General features: G+C 51.2%; 1 protein-coding gene across 2 annotated transcripts in view; it reads left to right on the top strand.

Moving 5' to 3' along the window:
* Window positions 1-17,227, top strand: part of Agfg2 (ArfGAP with FG repeats 2) — a 38,901-nt gene extending 21,674 nt beyond the window's left edge. Inside the window, exons 4-13 of one of the 2 annotated variants that reach the window (XM_059249085.1) lie at window positions 1,878-2,025; window positions 2,713-2,866; window positions 5,017-5,142; window positions 6,019-6,054; window positions 10,770-10,890; window positions 11,089-11,171; window positions 11,276-11,356; window positions 12,526-12,654; window positions 14,863-14,948; window positions 15,740-17,227. In XM_059249085.1, the coding sequence (XP_059105068.1) occupies window positions 1,878-2,025; window positions 2,713-2,866; window positions 5,017-5,142; window positions 6,019-6,054; window positions 10,770-10,890; window positions 11,089-11,171; window positions 11,276-11,356; window positions 12,526-12,654; window positions 14,863-14,948; window positions 15,740-15,793 (1,018 nt within the window). In that variant the 3' untranslated portion in view covers window positions 15,794-17,227. The remainder of the gene's footprint in view (window positions 1-1,877; window positions 2,026-2,712; window positions 2,867-5,016; window positions 5,143-6,018; window positions 6,055-10,769; window positions 10,891-11,088; window positions 11,172-11,275; window positions 11,357-12,525; window positions 12,655-14,862; window positions 14,949-15,739) is intronic. The other variant, XM_059249086.1, reaches the window with a different exon arrangement.
* Window positions 17,228-17,579: the final 352 nt, after the last annotated feature.

Genomic DNA, 17,579 nt, shown 5'->3' with positions numbered 1-17,579 from the left:
CAGGAGTTAAGACAGGCTGCTCTTCCAGAGGTCTTGAGTTCAATTCCCAGCAACCACGTGGTGGCTCACAACCATCTATAATGAGATCTGGTGCCCTCTTTTGGTGTAAAGGTGGACATGCAGCTAGAACACTCATATACATAAAATAAATTTTTTTTTTTTAAAGAAGGAAGTTGTAAAATAACAAAATTGCTCCATCCGTATTGTGTATCTGATCACTTAAAACCAAGAAAGTTTGAGATGTTGAAAGAGGAAGGAGAGAAATCCGTTTTTTTGTTTTTTTAATTATGTGTACAGGGTTCTGCTTGCAGGCCAGAAGAGGGCACCAGATCTCATTACAGATGGTTGTGAGCCACCATGTAGGTGCTATGAGTTGAACTCAGGACCTCCAGAAGAGTAGCCAGTGCTCTTAGTAGCCATCTCACCAGCGTTATTTTGTTTTGTTTTGTTTTGTTTTCCAAGGCAGGTTCTTCTGTTTAGCCTTGTCTGTCCTGGAACTCACTTACAGAGCAGGCTTGCCCTGAATGCAGAGATCCTCCTGTCTCTGCCTCCGTCATCCTAGGATTAAAGGCATACACCACCACCACCACCTGGTGAAATCCATTATTTTGAACAAATAACATAAGCTCATTAAAAAAGTTCTTTAAAGAACCCGGGTGTGGTGGTAAAGACCTTTAATTCCAGCACTTGGGAAGCAGAGGCAGGCAGATCTCTGTGAGTTCGAGGCTAGCCTGGTCTACAGATTGAGTTCTGGGACAGTCAAGGTTACATATTAAACCCTATCTCGGAAAAAAAAAATAGAAAATGCCCAGAGAAAACTGGATATTCCTGAAGGAAATATTTATCAAAATCTGGGCGTGGTAGTATACACGTTGAGTCCCGGCACTCTGGGAGTGGAGGCAGGGAGATCAGTTAAGTCATTTATGGTTACATCCTGACACCATGTCTCAAAAACCCAAAGGAGTGATGGCAGGATGGGTTAGCAGGTAAAAGCACCTGGTGACCCGAGTTCAGTCCCTGGGACCCACGTGGCGGAAGGAGAGAACAGACTCCTGCACGTTGTCCTCTGACCTCCAGTGACACACATGCCTGTACACACACATCTACTTGCACATGTAGCACACACATACACACTCACATAATAATACAAAACTTAAACATAAAGTAAAGAAAGACGCATTAAGATACCCAGGAGGCTGCTGGGTATGGGTAGCTCCTGCCTAAACAGCCTGGGTGTGTAGCTTAGTGGTAGAACATTTATCCTAGAGTCCCCCAGTGAGGGCTGGGGTGTGGCTCAGTGATAGAGCACCTGCCTAGAATCCCCCAGTGAGGGGCTGGGGTGTGACTCAGTGGTAGAGCACCTGCCTAGAGTCCCCCAGTGAGGGGCTGGGGTGTGACTCAGTGGTAGAGCACCTGCCTAGAATCCCCCAGTGAGGGGCTGGGGTGTGACTCAGTGGTAGAGCACCTGCCTAGAATCCCCCAGTGAGGGGCTGGGGTGTGGCTCAGTGGTAGAGCACCTGCCTAGACTCTCCCAGTGAGGGGCTAGGGTGTGGCTCAGTGGTAGAGCACCTGCCTAGAATCCTCCAGTGAGGGCTGGGGTGTGGCTCAGTGGTAGAGCACCTGCCTAGAATCCCCCAGTGAGGGGCTGGGGTGTGGCTCAGTGGTAGAGTACTTACCTTGCTTGCACAAAGCCCAGCTCACAGAAGCAGAGGGGCACACTCGAGAACATTGTTAGATCGCTAAATTCTTTGTATTCATAAAAGGGAACTGCTAAAGCAACAATAAAACTTTGACCCTGTGACTTGTTTTTTTCTCAACCACCTCAGCTGACACAGTCAAGGTTTTCTCTTTCACAGCGTAACTGTTCTTTCTCACAGGTACGTCCCCCCGGAGCAAGTCAAAGGGCCCCCTTACAGCAAAGGCAGTGCCTGTACCTCCGCCCAGGGCTCTGTCCCGGAAGGGAAGCCCGTGCGGACACTTCTGGGAGACCCTGTGCCCTCTGATGCTGCTTCCTCTTCGAGCCAGGTAACCCGGACCTGATCCTCCCGTTCCCACTGTGGCTTGTGTAGATGGTGTGCGGCAGGGTCGGTGCTTTCCAAAGGCAGATCTCCAGGATTTAGCAGACCAGCAGTCCAGGAGCTGGAAGTTGGTTCTCAGCCCTGCTGCTCCCTCAGGCTTGTATCTGGTATCCCGGGACCCCAGGAGGAAGTGGTACCTAATGACCTCAGTCCTGACCCTCCCTTCTGAGGAGCTAGGACAGCACTTCCTGGATCCGGCAAAGACGCAGACGGGAGAGCTCCTGGACACTGTGGCAAGTTGCCATGTGTCTTAGGGCCTACCTCTACGTGCCCTCAAATACTTGCTTCTAGGGGCTGATGTTCTGAGAGAGGATTAGCTGAGTTACAAGAGATGCTTAGAGTTCTAGGAGACCCAACACACTCTTCTGGCTTCCAAAGTCACCAGGTACACATATGGTATACACATATAAATGCAGGCAAAACACCCATACATATAAAATTAAAAGGAAGAAAAGAAAAAAAAAGAGGAACTGAGGTGACTTCTGCGTGGGACCCCTCTCAGCCGAGACACCAACTCACTCTGCCTTCTCTCTGTTTAACTGTTTGGGGGCAGCCTGGGAAGGTCTGGAGGGACTCAGGTCACGGGTGGGATTCTGACTGTCACACGCGATTCTTTCCCACGTCTGGCAACCAGTCCCAGGCTCGTACAGCCCAGGCCAGGACTTCCCAGCCTCCTTCCCACTCGTCCACCAAGAAAGCCAGCACTGACCTGCTGGCCGATATCGGCGGAGACCCCTTTGCTGCTCCCCAGGTGGCACCAGCCTTTGCCTCGTTCCCAGCCTTTGGAGGTGAGTGCCGCCTGTGGTGAGAACCTGTCTGCACCGTGTATAGTACCACAAAGACGTTCGGTCCACTGGGGCCTGACTTTTCCATGTGGCTGGCAGAACAGGGGGTCAGGGAACAGCATGGACTGTATTTGGGAGTTTAGCCGTAGAGTGTCTCCGTGGGGGCCCCCAGCCCGTCCTTTATCAGTCCGAGAACCCATTTTATTACTTCATCTCTGCTAAGCAGGGAGCCAGGTGCATGCCTGTAATCCTGGTACTCGGGAGGCTGCAGCCAGAGAAGAAAAGGCTGACTGATTTTCCCCACGTACATGTGTATGTCCATGGTCATGTGCGTGCACTTAGAGGCCAGGGGACTACACTGGCTGTTGTTCCTCCGCTATCGGCCACCTTTTCTTTTGTCCTTTGTACTTTTTTTTTTTAGATTTATTTACTTTATACTTATGAATGTTTCTCATATATGGATGTCTGTGCACCTCACGCATGCCTGGTGCCCACGGAGGTCAGAAGAGGACTTACATTCTCTGGAACCAGAGTTACAATGGCCGTGAGTCACCATATTAGTGCTGGCCATGGAACCCCAGTCCTCCGCAAGAAGAAGTGTTCTTCACCACTGAGCCATCTCTTCAGCACCGACCTTTTTAATTAAAATAAAACAAACAAAAACCACTTCTCACTGGCCTGGAACTTGCCACGTATGCTAAGCTGGCCGGCCAGTGAGTCTCAGAGGTCTGTGTCCTCAGTGCCGGGATTATAAGCACATTACATGGGTCCTGGGGACAGAGCTACCCTCTAGCAGAGACAGAGAGAGACTGTCTGACTCTGTCTGTTTTGGAGACAGGGCCATACTATGTAGCTCAGGCTGGTCTCGAACTCATGATTTTCCCCACTCCAGCCTCCTGAGTCCTGGGGTCACAGGTGTGAGCCACCGTGCTTGGGTGTCTAACTTAGGTTTCTGTTGCTGTGATAAAACACTGACCAAAACCAGTTTGGGGAGGAAAGGGTTTATTTGGCTTACATATCCTGGTTCACAGTCCCTTAAAGTAAGTCGTAGCGGGAACTCATGGCGGAAACCGAAGCAGAAACTATGGAGGAACACTGCTTACACACTTGTTCCTTATGGCTTGCTCAGCTGCTTTCTTCTTTTTCTTTTATTTCCAAGACAGGGTTTCTCTGTGTAGCTTTGGAGCCTTTCCTGGAACTCGCTCTGTAGCCCAGGCTGGCCTCGAACTCACAGAGATCCACCTGGCTCTGCCTCCCGAGTGCTGGGATTAAAGGCGTGCGCCACCACTGCCCGGCTCTTTTTCTTTTTCATGTTTTGTTTTGTTTTGAAGTTTTGAGACAGGGCCCCACTGTATAGCTCTGATGGACCTGGAACATTCTATACAGACTAGTCAGCCTGCTTTCTTACGTAACCAGGGACCACCTGCCCAGAGTGGCACTGCCTGGGTTGGGCTGGACCCTCTCATATTAGTCAAGGAAATGCCCCCACAGACTTGCTACAAGTCAGTCTGATGGAGGCACTTTCTTTTTCTCTCTCTTCTCTTTTGGTGGTGGGGTAGGGGGTCTCCATGGAGCCTTGGCTCTCCTAGAACAAACTATATAAACCAGGCTGGCCTTGAGCTCACAGAGACCCCCGCCTCTGCCTCCCAAATGCTGGAATTAAGAGCATGCACCACCGTGTATGGTGGAGGCATTTTCTCAATTTGAGGTTCCTCTTGCTGAATGACTTTAGCTTGTTTTAAGCGGGCAAACCAGCCAACTGTAGTGGTTGGAAAGAAAATGGCCCCTAAAGGGGATGGCATTCTTAGGAGGTGTGGCTTTGTTGAAGTGGGTGTGGCCTTGTTAGAGGAAGTGTGTCACTGTGGGGGTGGGCTTTGAGGTCTCCTGTGCTCAAGCTACACCCAATGAGACAGTCCACTTCCTGTTGCCTTCTGATCAAGATGTAGCCAGCACCCTGCCTGCCTGCATGCCGCCATGCTGCTAATGGACTGAACCTCTGAACCGTAAGCCCCCACCTCAATGAAATGCTCTCCTTTATAAGAGTTGCCGTGGTCACGGTGTCCTTCACAGCAGTGGAAACCTGACTGAGACACCAACACATCTCGCTCTGTGCACATTTCATTCACACAGCCTTTGTCTTCCTCCACCTGTAGGCCAGACTCCTTCCCACGGAGGCTTCGCCAACTTTGACGCCTTCGGCGGCAGCCCTGGCACTCCCGCCTTCGGAAGCCTCCCTCCATCGGTCCAAGCCCCGTTCCAGGCCCAGCCGACCCCTGCAGGTAAACTGCCTTACCTATTGCCTGCCTGTCTTTCAATAGCATCAACTGTCCACGTCTATGTCTTCCTTCCCATCCCCATTGACTGGCGAGGAGGCATAAAAAACTGCTTCTCCCTGAAGGGTAATGAGTGTAGGGCCGGCCAGTTACAGACAGAGGGCGCTATGGTCCTGTCTTCCATAGGAGGAAAATTGCCACAAGATCAGCACAGATTCTACCCCGAGACAATTTTCTTTCTTGTTTTTAATAGTAATTTATTTTACATATTTGGGGTTTTTTTGTTTGTTTGTGTTTTTTGTTTGTTTGTTTTTTTGATTCAGGGTTTCTCTATTTTACATATTTACATGTGTGTGTGCATACCCAGGCAGGCCCATGGGTGCCATGGCACTCATGTGGAGGTCAGATGACAATTTACATGAATGGTCCTGGGGACCAAAGCTAGGCCTTCAGACTTGCATCACGAGTGTCTTTACCTGCTCCTCTGACCCGGTCAGAAAACTTCTGACTGGAAATACCGGAGGCCCGAGTCCTATAAAAATGTGTGCATCCTGTTCTTATTGTCTGTAATATCCTGCCCCAAAGGGTCAAGTGGCTAGGTGAAGTTCAGGGTAATCCCCAGGCATCCACACCCACCCCTTCCAAGATCAAAGGTCTTTAAAACCAAGTGTTGTGTTTTTAGGGATTCCAGGAGACTCTGGCTCCCTTTCAAGCCTGTGATTCCTTCCAAAGCCTCCAGATATCTGTCTCCATAGCCCTAAGGCTGCCTCTCTTCCTTCGGCTGTTCAGGACACTAGGAGTTGGCAGCTGAAGGGCTGTCGACCAGATGTCTAGGGACAAGCCAATGACTCACACTCTTTTTCCCTTCTCCGCCCTCATTAGCAGCCAATCGGATGCTAGCCGGAAGTTACAGCTTTGGTGAGTCCTTCTATGCAGCCCCCAGCCAACTCCAGGTCCTCTGAAGTCTTTAAACGTGTAGCTGGGCACGCCGGTACACACCTTTAATCCTAGTACTTGGAAAGCAGAGGCAGGCATATCTCTGTGAGTTCGAGGCCAGCCTGGTCTACATAGTGAGTACCAGGACAGCCAAGGCTACATAGTGAGACCCTGTCTCAAAAATAAATAAAATGTAGCCAAGGTATGGTTCAAGTGGTAAAGTGTAATTAGAGTACTTGAGAGCCTGGGTTCTATCACCAGAATGAAAAAAATACAGCATTATAAAACAGATTATCTAATTGTGCAACATAGGATAACAGAACCAAAACTTCCTGGCTCTGCCTTAACATCAGCTCTGTGCCACTCAGGACTGCAGGGCTGCTTTGGTTTGATTGATTGATTAATTGATTGATTTTGTGGTACTGGGAATTGAACATCGGCCTCAGGCAACCACTACCACTGAGCCACACCCCAGCCCCTCACTGGGGGATTCTAGGCAGGTGCTCTACCACTGAGCCTCGCCCCAAGGTACTCACTGAGGCATCTAGGAAAGTACTTTACTACTGAACTATATCCCTCGTCACTCTTAGTTTGGAACAGGATCTAAGTTGTCCACACTGGTCTTGAACTTTCAGTCCCCATGCCTTCACCATTTTATACTGATAAAAGTAAAATCCAGGCTGACAAGATTGTCTGTTGGTTAAAGGTGCATGCCGCCAATCCTGACCATCACAGTCAAATCCCAGAAACTCAAAGTTGGAAGAAAACCAATGGAGGAACGTTGTCCTCAGAGCTTCCCATGGGGCCATGCACTCCCTGACACACACTATAAACACATCAATGTAAACAAGACGTTTATGTTAAAATCCATACAGAGAGCCGGGCGGTGGTGGCGCACGCCTTTAATCCCAGCACTTGGGAGGCAGAGCCAGGCGGATCTCTGTGAGTTCGAGGCCAGCCTGGGCTACCAAGTGAGTCCCAGGAAAGGCGCACAGCTACACAGAGAAACTCTGTCTCGAAAAACCAAAAAAAAAAAAAATCCATACAGAGGTTCCCGTAGATGTACTGAAAGTAACTGACAGTTCAGCCTTGAGACTGGCAGAGCACGGACTACCAGACATAATGAGGATTTGAGACAGGGATTGTCTGTGCAGCCCTGGCTGTCCTGGAACTCACTCTGTAGTCCAGGCTGGCCTCGAACTCACAAAGATCCGCCTGCCTCAGCTTCCCGAGTGCTGGGAGTAAAGGTGTGCGCCACTACCGCCTAGCCCGACACAATGAGAATTTAATAAGCCAAGTGAGTAGGAGTCTGTGGTCTCTCCCTCAGGAGATTAATGGACACCGTGTGATTGGAGCCAGCTGAGGGCGACCTGAGGAACTATTAAGCAAGTTCGCTCTGAAATAAAAATGGGACTTTGTGACCCACTGACAGAATCTCCCTCCAGAATATATTTTTCCTTTAATAATTTATTGTTATTTTTTATGTGCATTGGTGTTTTGCCTGCATGGATGTCTGTGTGAAGATGTTGGATCCTGTGAAACTAGAGTTACAAACAGTTGTGAGCTGCCGTGTGCGGGGGTGCTGGGAATCGAACCCAGGTCCTCTGGAAGAGCAGCCAGTGCTTCTAACTGCTGAATCATCTCTCCAGCTTCCCCACCCCGTTTTTAAATTTTGTTTTATTTTTATTTGTGTATGAGTGTTTTAGGCCTACATGCATGCATGTACCCCACGTGTGGTGTCCAGAAGAGGGCATTGAAACCTCTGGAACTGGAGGTAGGTGGTTGTGAGCCACCGCACGGGTGCTGAGAACCAAACCTGGTTCCTCTGCGATCACAGGAAGTCCTCTTAACCGCTGAGCCACCTCTCCAGCCCCTGAATATTTTTTTTTCAAACGTAATCCTTTCATGGTTGGACATGCACTAGGAAACAGAAGTCCCATAAATTCCAACAAATAAGAGTTACATATGTCGGGCTTGAGAGATGGCTCAGTGGTTAAAGCGCCCTGAATGTTTTCCAGAGGACCCAGGTCCGATTCCCAGCACCTGCATTGGCTCAGAGACATCTGTAGCTCCAGTTCCGGGGGATCTGATGCCCCCTTCTGGCCTCTTTACACCAGGCACATGTGCAAGGAAATTTTTTTAATTTTTGAAAATTTAAAATTTTGGCTTCTATTTATTTATAGTTCAGTTGGTAGGGTGTTTGCCTAGCTTGTCCAAGACACTAGGTTTGGTCCTTATGACCACAGAAATCAGGGATGGCTGGGCCAGGCCCGTCATCCTGGCATTCAGAAGTTTAAGGTCATTAGCTACATTGGGGGTTTCAGGCCAGCCTGGACTACATGAGACCCTGCCTGAAAAGACATCGAGAAGGGGAAGGGTTGGGGGGACGCCTGCCTACAGCACCTGACTGCATTCCAGTAGAACTGGTATCTAGGGCTGGAGAGATGGCTCAGCGGTTAAGAGCACTGACTGCTCTTCCAGAGGTCCTGAGTTCAATTCCCAGCAACCACATGGTGGCTCACAGCCATTTGTAATGTGATCTGGAGCCCTCTTCTGGCATGCAAAGACACATGCAGGCAGAACACTGTATACATGATAAATAAAATAAAATTAAAAAAAAAAACAACCTGGTATCTATCTGAAGAAGAAAGATAGCAAGAGGAAAGTCCCGAGACTCACAGCCTTCCCGGGGCATTGGGCCTGAATGTCTCTAACTGTGGACAGGCCATCACGGGAAGAGGATCCTCATTGTGCACGTGGCTAAAATGGAGTGGAGCTGCTCGCTGGAGGGTGTAGCTCGGCGGTAGAGCACCTGCCTTGCACATTCGAGGCCCCAGGTCCCACCCCCAGCAACACAAGGGATAGAGGGATCTGTCAGACTTGATGGGAGATTTTGAGAGGTGGGCAGCTCTTCTGACAGGCTGGGTTTCGTTTGTGTAGGTCAAAGGAGTGTGAAAAGGAGAAGTTGCTAAATGTGCAGAGCAGCGTCCTGAGGCCAGCGAGATGGCCCAGTGGGTAAAGAAAGGCATTTGCCGCCAAGCCCAATGACCTGAGTTTGATCCCTAGAACCCACATGATGTAAGGAGAGAACCAGCTACTGCGGGTCCTCTGACCTCCATGTGCACCCCTCTCTGCAAAAAATTAATGAATAAATACTGAACTGCCGCTTTGGAGCTGGCGATGGTTCAGTGGTTGACCCGAGTTGTTTTTTTTTTTTAAGCTCAGCTCTGCCCCCTAGTGTCCACAGGGAACCACTTCACAGACCGCGATCCAGCTAGGGTGAAAAGCTCCCTCTCCCTGGAAGTAGCTGGAACATGGAGACCCAGGCAGCATTGAAGGGTTGACTCATTCCTGGAGGTAGCTGCGTTAGCTCAGAAACCCCATGTACTCTGAGTCAGGCAGGCAGGCAGGGGAAAAGCATGACCCAGATCTACCTGCCTTCCATTCTGTGGTTGAAAGCCTGGACGGGGGCTGTTGAGATGACTCATGGGTCAAGGCGCTTGCTGTGCGAGCCGATGACCTGAGTTCCATCTCCAGAACCTACGTAAAAAGCTCTTTCACCCACACACAAATAAAAAGTAATTAAAAAAGAAAAGATGAATACAGCCTTTGGAGGATGGGGAGCATAGAAATTGAAATTACAATGTTAGGGCGTTTGAAAGAAGCCAGAACTGAACTGGAATGTGGCTCTGGCAGAGTACTTGCCTAGCATGCACAAAGCCCTGGGTTCTTTACTCAGCACCCCTGGAGGGGATTGGGAGGGGGAACACTGAATGTAGTGACCTCCCAACACTCAGGAAAATGAAATAGGATTGCTGCAAGTTTGAGGTCTCCCTGGCTACACAGTGAGACACCGTCCGAAAATCATCAAAGGTTTGGGACATAGCTCCATGGTACGGCACTTGTCTAGCAAGACAAAGGACCCTACATTTGATTCTTGGTACAATTAATAAACTAATTTTTTTGTTCTTTGGGTGGTTGATTTGGGTTTTTTTGGGTTTTTTGGTTTTGTTTTTGTTTTCTTCAAGACAAAGTTACTCTGTGTAGCCCTGGCTGTCCTGAAACTCTCTGTAGACCAGGCTGGCCTCAAACTCAGAGATTCACCTGCCTCTGCCTCCTGAGTGCTGAGATTAAAGATGTGCACCACCACTGCCCAGCTAACTAGTTAGTTTTTAAGATCAATTAGAAGCTAGGATTGTAGCCCGGTTAGTAGAGCATTTGTCTTGTATACACAAAGCCCTAGGTCCGATCCCTAGCACCATCTATTCCAGGCCTACTTGTAATCCCAGCATGCAGGAGGCCGAGGCAAGGGGATGGAGGAGAGTTCAAGGCCAGCCTGGGCTCCACATTGAGACCCTGTCTCACAAAAGAGAGAGGAATGGCATTTTGCTGAAGAGACAGGCATCCATCTAGGACATACAGATCCAGCTGTATGACGTGAAGGAGGACAGCCAAGGTGAGGGTGGCCGTTTACATCACTGGGCAGCTGCAGAAGGTCTGGGCTACTGCCTTACCCGGGAGTTCAGGAGACGAGCTCCCCCATGCTAGGTGATCATGGGAAAACCGGGCTGGCTCAGAGGGTAGGCGTCTCTCACCCGTCATCACCGCATCCCACCCTCCACACCCCACCTCCATCTCCTCTCCTGCCCCTTGCCTCCAGTCTCACCCCAGCCTCCTCGTTTTATCTCGTCATCCAGGGAGCAGCCAGATGTCTGCATTCGGTGTGGCTCCCCTCGCGGCTGCCACTCAGCCCAGCAGCCTCGCAGACGTGGGTGGCCTCCTGGGACCCAGGGTGGCAGCTGGAGGTCTCCCTGGCAGGTGGGTCCAGATGTGAAGGTGACTCACTCACCTGAAGGTGGGTGGCGTTGTCCCGGGCTGATAGCAGCACCTCATGGCCCGCTGTCTCCCCTGGGCTTCCCGGCCTGGCCTGGGCTAACATGGTGGGCTCGCCTCCTCACCCCCCTCCTCTGCTCTTCCTGGAAGATGCCCATTCCCACCTCTCTCCCTGTGCCACAGTGTTTTTGGGATGCCCAGCCAGGTTCCTGCATTACAGCCAGCTCTGCCAGGTGTTAGCGGCAATGCAGGGCTCACCTTTGGAGGTGAGTCCTACCTGCGGAGACCTGGGGGGCGGGGGACACACCCCCAAGAGCGACAGGACTCAAACCATCTTTCTCTCCCCCCCGCCTCTCTCTGCTGTGAGCAGCCTTCACCAACCCCTTCGCCACCCCTGCCCAACCCCAGCTGCCTTCTACCAACCCATTCCAGACCAATGGCCTAGCCTCGGGTAAGTCCAGAGCTGCATTCCACTGTTTCAGAGTGCAGAGTCTCCTAACCTATGTCTCTCACTACCCAAAGAGTAGTCAGCCACCCACTCCTCCCCACCACCAGCAGCCCAGGCTAGACCCGTCTGCAGACCCAGGCCTCCTAGTGGGCTGAAAGCCAACACCCCACCCCCCCCACCCCGTAGTACCAGTACTGCCTAAGAAAGAGGATTACAAGTTCAAGGACAGGCTGGGGTACCCAGTCAAGTCCAGGCCACCCCCGCTCTACATAGTGAGACCCTGTCTCAAAAAAAGAAAAAAGGAAGGAGAGCCGAGAAAGGAGGAAGGGGGTGGGTGGAGAAGAGGGAAGGAAGAGGAAGAAAAGCATGCTTTTCCCCCAGTTGGTTCTGAAGTGTGTTTTCCCATTGGCTGACGGTGTCATGATGGTCCTGTTCGCAGCCCCTGTCCAGATCCCCTCGGGGGATCCAGTTAGCGCCCCAAGCCTGAGCTACCAGAGAACCACAGTGAAACAATCCTTATTCCCTGTCCTTCTCAGCAAGGCCTTGCAGTGGCTTCCCACCCACCCTCCACAGCCTCTATAGTGTCCCCTCAGACTCCTCAAGTCCCCCTAGCTCAATGAAGTCTCGGGGCCAGGAAGACAGGAGGCCACCTAGAGAAAGCTGAGTCACACATGCTGGGTGCCTCCCGTTGTTAGCTCTCGGAGTGGCCCTGTGAGGTGGGTGCCGCGCCCACTCTAGGGATGAAATAGTGGAGCTGGGCATGATGGCATCAATCTGTCATCCCAGCGCTAGGGAGGTAGGGGTGAGGACAGGCGTTCAAGGACAGCCAGCCTGGGCTCCTCGAGACTCTGCCTCATAAAAGGGGGGTGGGGGAGGCAGAGAGAATGGATGAGGCAGGACACAGTTCACCTTGCCTGTGTTGTTTTTAATGGGCACGATTCAGTGTGGTTCACAGGAACTGCCCTCCAAGCCAGGAGCCCCGAGTGCAGGGAGATCACAGGGTCGGTAGCTTTCCGGGGGGAAAGCTGAATGGCTCTGTGGACTCATTCAAGGTCCTTCCACTGTGGGAAACGTGACCCCATTTCCCATATGGAGGTTTGGGGAAGAAAATAAAAAGCTTGTCATCTTACCATCCTCAAGCTCACCCGAGCTTCCGGTCTCTCACTCCACAGGGCCCGGCTTCGGGATGAGCAGTGTTGGGCCTGGCCTCCTCCAGCCGGTACCACCTGGTGGGGCCTTTGCCAGCCCCTTCCCTACACCAGTGTTCCCCACACAGGCTGCGCTGGCTGAGCAGCAGAATGGTAAGAGGACTGGGTGTGAACCCCCTCCTCCTCCACGCTTCCCGCTGTATGTTGGTACAGTACGGCTCCTGAGTATTCCGTGTGGTCTGTTCCGGGGCTCCCGTGCGCACAGGACTCCACAGACGCTGCTTATGTGAACGGTGTATCATTTACACAGAGCCTCTGCACACTTGGTGTGCATCCTATAATCCCAGCTACCCAAGAGGTGAAGACAAGTTCAAGACCATCTCAAAAACCGAAAGGAAGGCAGGGATATGTAGCTCACAGGCAGAGCTCTTGGCTAGCATGAGTGAGGCACTGAGTTTCATTCCCCGTACAATAAAGAAGGGAGGAGTACACACACACACACACACACACACACACACACACACACACACACACCCCGTACAATAAAGAAGGGAGGAATACACACACACACACACACACACACACACACACACACACACCCCGTACAATAAAGAAGGGAGGAATACACACACACACACACACACACACACACACACACACACACACACACACACACACACCCTCCCTCCCTCTCTCCGTATATATATCCTTTAAGAGGAGTTTTTGTTTTGTATCTATGGGTGTTTTGCCTGCATGATGTCCATGCAGCATATGCATGCAGTACCTGAAGAGGCCAGAAGAGGGCATCAGATCCCCCTGTATTGGAGCCGCAAATGGCTTGATACACCCGGTGTGTACTGGGATTTGAACCCTGGTCCTCTACAAGAGTGGCCTGTGTTCTTAACTGTAGAGCCCTCTCTCTCCAAGCCTTTGCCTTTTGTGGTTTTTTGTTTGTTTTTTGGTTGCTCGAGACAGGGTTTCTCTGTGTAGCTCTGGCTATCCTGGAATTCGCTCTGTATTAACAGTTATTTGGGCGCTGGGGGGGCACATATCACATCACTGCTATGAAGGTCAAGACAGTCTGTGATAGTCAGGTCTCTCCTTCCACCCGGTGGATCCTGGGGATTGAACTCGGGTCGGCAGACTTGGCAGCAAGAACCTTTACTACTGAGCCACCTCACCAGCCTTTTTATTTTATCTTATTTTGTTTTGTTTTGAGATAGGTTTGCAGTATGTAACCCAGGCTAGCATTGAATTTACTATGATCATCTCACCTCGGCCTGCCGGGTGCTGGGATTACGTAACTGGGCCGCTATGCTTGGCTGCCTATGATCTAATGCAACAGAAACGCCATGTAAACGCCTGTAAAGACAAGAAAGGGACTCCAACACATGTCAGATGTAATCTTTCTTCACATTTTGTTTGGTTTTGGTTTTGGTTGAGACAGGGTTTCTCTGTGGAGCTCTGGATGTCCTGGAACTCAGTCTGTAGCCCAGGCTGGCCTCAAACTCAGAGATCCACCAGCCTCTGCCTCCCGAGTGCTGGGATTTAAAGGCGTGCGCCACCACCGCCCAGAGGTGTAATTTTTAAATTTAACTCTCTCTTTATATGTATGTGTGTCTCTGTGTGGGTGTGTGTAGGTACTCCCAAAGGCCAGAAAAAGGCATCAAACGCCCTGGAGCTGGGGTTGTCATTTGTGAGCTATGCAGTGTGGATGCTGGGAACCCAACGTGGGAACCCAACCCGCTGAAAGAGTAGTGTGTGCTTTCAACCACTGTGCACAAGCATGCACACCCACACATAGATACGAATTTAAAATTTTTTTCAATGTATTTATTTATTTTCCGGAACTGAGGACCGAACCCAGGGCCTTGCGCTTGCTAGGCAAGCGCTCTACCACTGAGCTAAGTCCCCAACCCTTTTTTTTTTGAGACAAGGTCTCTATGTAGCTCTGGCTGTTCTAGAACTCACTCTGTAGACCAGGCTGGCCTTGAACTAAAAGATCGCCTGCCCCTGCCTCCTGAGTGTTGGTATTAAAGGTGTGCGCCACCACTGCCTAGCCAAATATTTTTAAAGATTTTTTTTTTTTTTTTAGTCCCCAGTTGCTTGAACCATAGGAAGATAAATTTGTGGAGGGGTGGGGGCTGGCGGGGGAAGGTTGCCTGAACTACACACACAGAGACTCTTTCTGACCAGTAGGGGGACCAGATGAGCTATAGGTCTGCCCGTGTCCGATGGCTCCATACTTTTTCCGAGAATTCTGGAAGGGCCCTTCTTGGGTCTTCACTGGGGATATAGCAGTGGCTCCCCTCCAGGAAGGTGATGGACACACTCAGCCAAATTATTGCCCTTGCCTCCTAGGCTCTTCCTTTGGTGACTTGGGACCCTCCAAGCTGGGGCAGAGGCCTCTGAGCCAGGTGTCTGGGATCTCCACCAACCCTTTCATGGTGAGTACCACACTGTGGCAGTGGAGACGTCTTTCCAGAAGATGGTGATGTGGGATAAAATCCCGTCTTTGAGTGCATGTGTGTACCCATGCACTCACCGAGGCCGGAGGAGGAATTAAGGTGCCCTTCTTTTTTTTTTTTTTTTTTTTTGTTTGTTTGTTTGTTTGTTTTTTGAGACAGGGTTTCTCTGTGTAGCTTTGCGCCTTTCCTGGAACTCACTTGGTAGCCCAGGCTGGCCTCGAACTCACAGAGATCCGCCTGGCTCTGCCTCCCGAGTGCTGGGATTAAAGGCGTGTGCCACCACCGCCCGGCTAAGGTGCCCTTCTATCCCTCTCCACCTTCTCTTCTTGAGATGGGGCCTCTCACTGAACCTGGACAGTTAGACTGGTGGTCAGCAAGCCTCCGGTCACTGTGCCCACAACACGGGGGGTCAAAGGTGCACGTGTGACCACACCAGCTTTCTTCGTGGGCGCTGGAGATTCGTGCTCAGGTCTCCATGCTGGCACAGCAAATGCTTTTACCCACAGAGCCAACACCCCCTCCCTTTTTTGAGACTGAGTCACACTTTGTAGCTCAGGCTAACCTAGAACTCATGATCCTCCTGCCTCAGCTTTCTGAGTGCTGGGATGACAGGGGTGTATCACCACACCCAGCTCCCAGGCCCCCTCTGTATTCCACTCCTTTCACATCCCCTCCATCTCCCTTGCTCTGTGGTCCTCAAGCGCAGTTATGTTCTGTGGCCTCTACAATTTCCCCCCCTAACCTATTAACCTTTTGCTCTTTCTTTCCAGACTGGAACCTCAGCCTTTGCCTCCAAACCTCCAACCACAAACCCATTCTTGTAGCACTGTGTCCTTGGGGGAAGAAGGAGCTCTCCCCTACCCTGGGGTGGGGGGCTCCCCTGTCCCCTTAGAGCTCTGTTGACCATCTGCCTGTGGAGCATTTCTGTGGGTCTGAGGCTGGGGTTGGGCCTGGTTTGCAGGGCTAGGGATCTGGGAACAGGGGAGGTGCTTGAGGCTTATAGATGAATCAGACTGAGGCCTCCCGGTCTGCCGCCCAGGGGCTTCCTCCCTGCTCGCTGTCACCTGTCCAGGAAGAAGCCCAGAAGGAGCAAAGACACCCTTACCAGGGGGCCCCACAACCGTGTATTTCTGTCAGATTATTCGGTATGAAGACAGCCCTCCGTCTGGCCCTCCTGGCCTGTGGTGAGGGAAGTCAGGCCAGCAGCAGCCTCCCCCGAGGGAGCAGCCGCCCCACGCCAACCTTCCAAAGCGGCCTCACTCCTCCAGCTAGAAACCAAGCCGGGAATGTAGGGTAAAGATGAGGCCTGGTGTTGACAGCCAGCAGACGGCCCCGGGACTGGAAGCTTCTGGTGTCCAGTATTTCTGTTTTTTTTCCTGGCTCAGCCACACCCTCTTTTCCACCTCCATTTCCCTTCCCAGGCTGCCCCCCATCCTGGCACTCAGGATGCAGAGTTTGACCTACGGGGTCCATGTGCCCGGCTTCTGTCAAGCACTTTAGTTAACCGTGTCATGTTTGGATACCAGTGTTTTATATTTATAGAGAATTTTCTAATATAGCCTATTATATACATATATATATATATGCACACAAATGTAAACAAATATACACCCAGCCATTCTTCCTCTCCCAGACAACCCTGTAACTTGGGGGATTAAGCTGAGTTTGGCGCAGGCCTGTAATCCTAGAACTTGGGGGACTTAGATAGGAGGATATCACAAGTTCAAAGCTAGCCTGGACTATAGAGTGAAGTCAAGGCTGGTCTGGGCAGCTTAGTGAGACTTTGTCTCAAAATCAACTAAGAAGATAAAAAGTAAAAAAGAGGGCTCAGGATATAGTTGAGTGGTAGAGCCCCTGCCTAGAATCCCCCAGTGAGGGGCTGGGGTGTGGCTCAGTGGTAGAGCCCCTGCCTAGAATCCCCCAGTGAGGGGCCGGGGTGTGGCTCAGTGGTAGAGCACCTGCCTAGAATCCTCTTGTGAATTTGAGGAATAGGGTAACCCCTGTCTGTGCCTGGGTAGTAAATTCTGGAGCCCAAGGGGTAGAGGGTGAGTAACCAAGTGTCCTCATTCTCTCCACAACACACAAACACAGGAGCGTGTACCCCCGAGTCTAGGCTTTTCCGATGAAAGGGCTGTGATTGGCTGGGGAGTTCGTTCTTTTCTTTTTTTCTCCACATTCCTCCCGCTGCTCCTAAATATCTGCACCAAAGCTTGTTTGGAGGCAATGTTGGAAAAGACTGCATTTGAAAGAAGAACAAAGTGGCTCTCGGCGTCTTGCTTTGTGCCAGCTGGAGTGGACACGGATCAGTCAACACGACCGATCCGCACTGCCCGGGCTGATAAAACACGTGACCTCAACCAAAGGCTGAACTGCGTACCCTCTGTTAGCAAGAGGCAGGGATGAGTGGGGGTCCCCGTCTGCGGCTGGAGCTCAGTAGTCACGGGGCAGGTGCCACAGGGGAGGGATTTGGTGAGTAAACAGTCCCCTCCCCGGCATTCTCAGAATCTCCAGCAGTTCCTTACCCCGGGCGGGCGGCTGGGTCAGCAGCCAGGTGTCTGGGCGATCGTGCAGGGATAAATACTCCCCTCCAGCTGAGAAGACACTTGGCGT

Source organism: Peromyscus eremicus, chromosome 23 (genome assembly GCF_949786415.1).
Source record: "Peromyscus eremicus chromosome 23, PerEre_H2_v1, whole genome shotgun sequence".
In the NCBI taxonomy this organism is placed as follows: domain Eukaryota; kingdom Metazoa; phylum Chordata; class Mammalia; order Rodentia; family Cricetidae; genus Peromyscus; species Peromyscus eremicus.
The sequence above is the reverse complement of the archived record's forward strand: the minus strand, read 5'-3'. Positions and strand labels throughout refer to the sequence as shown.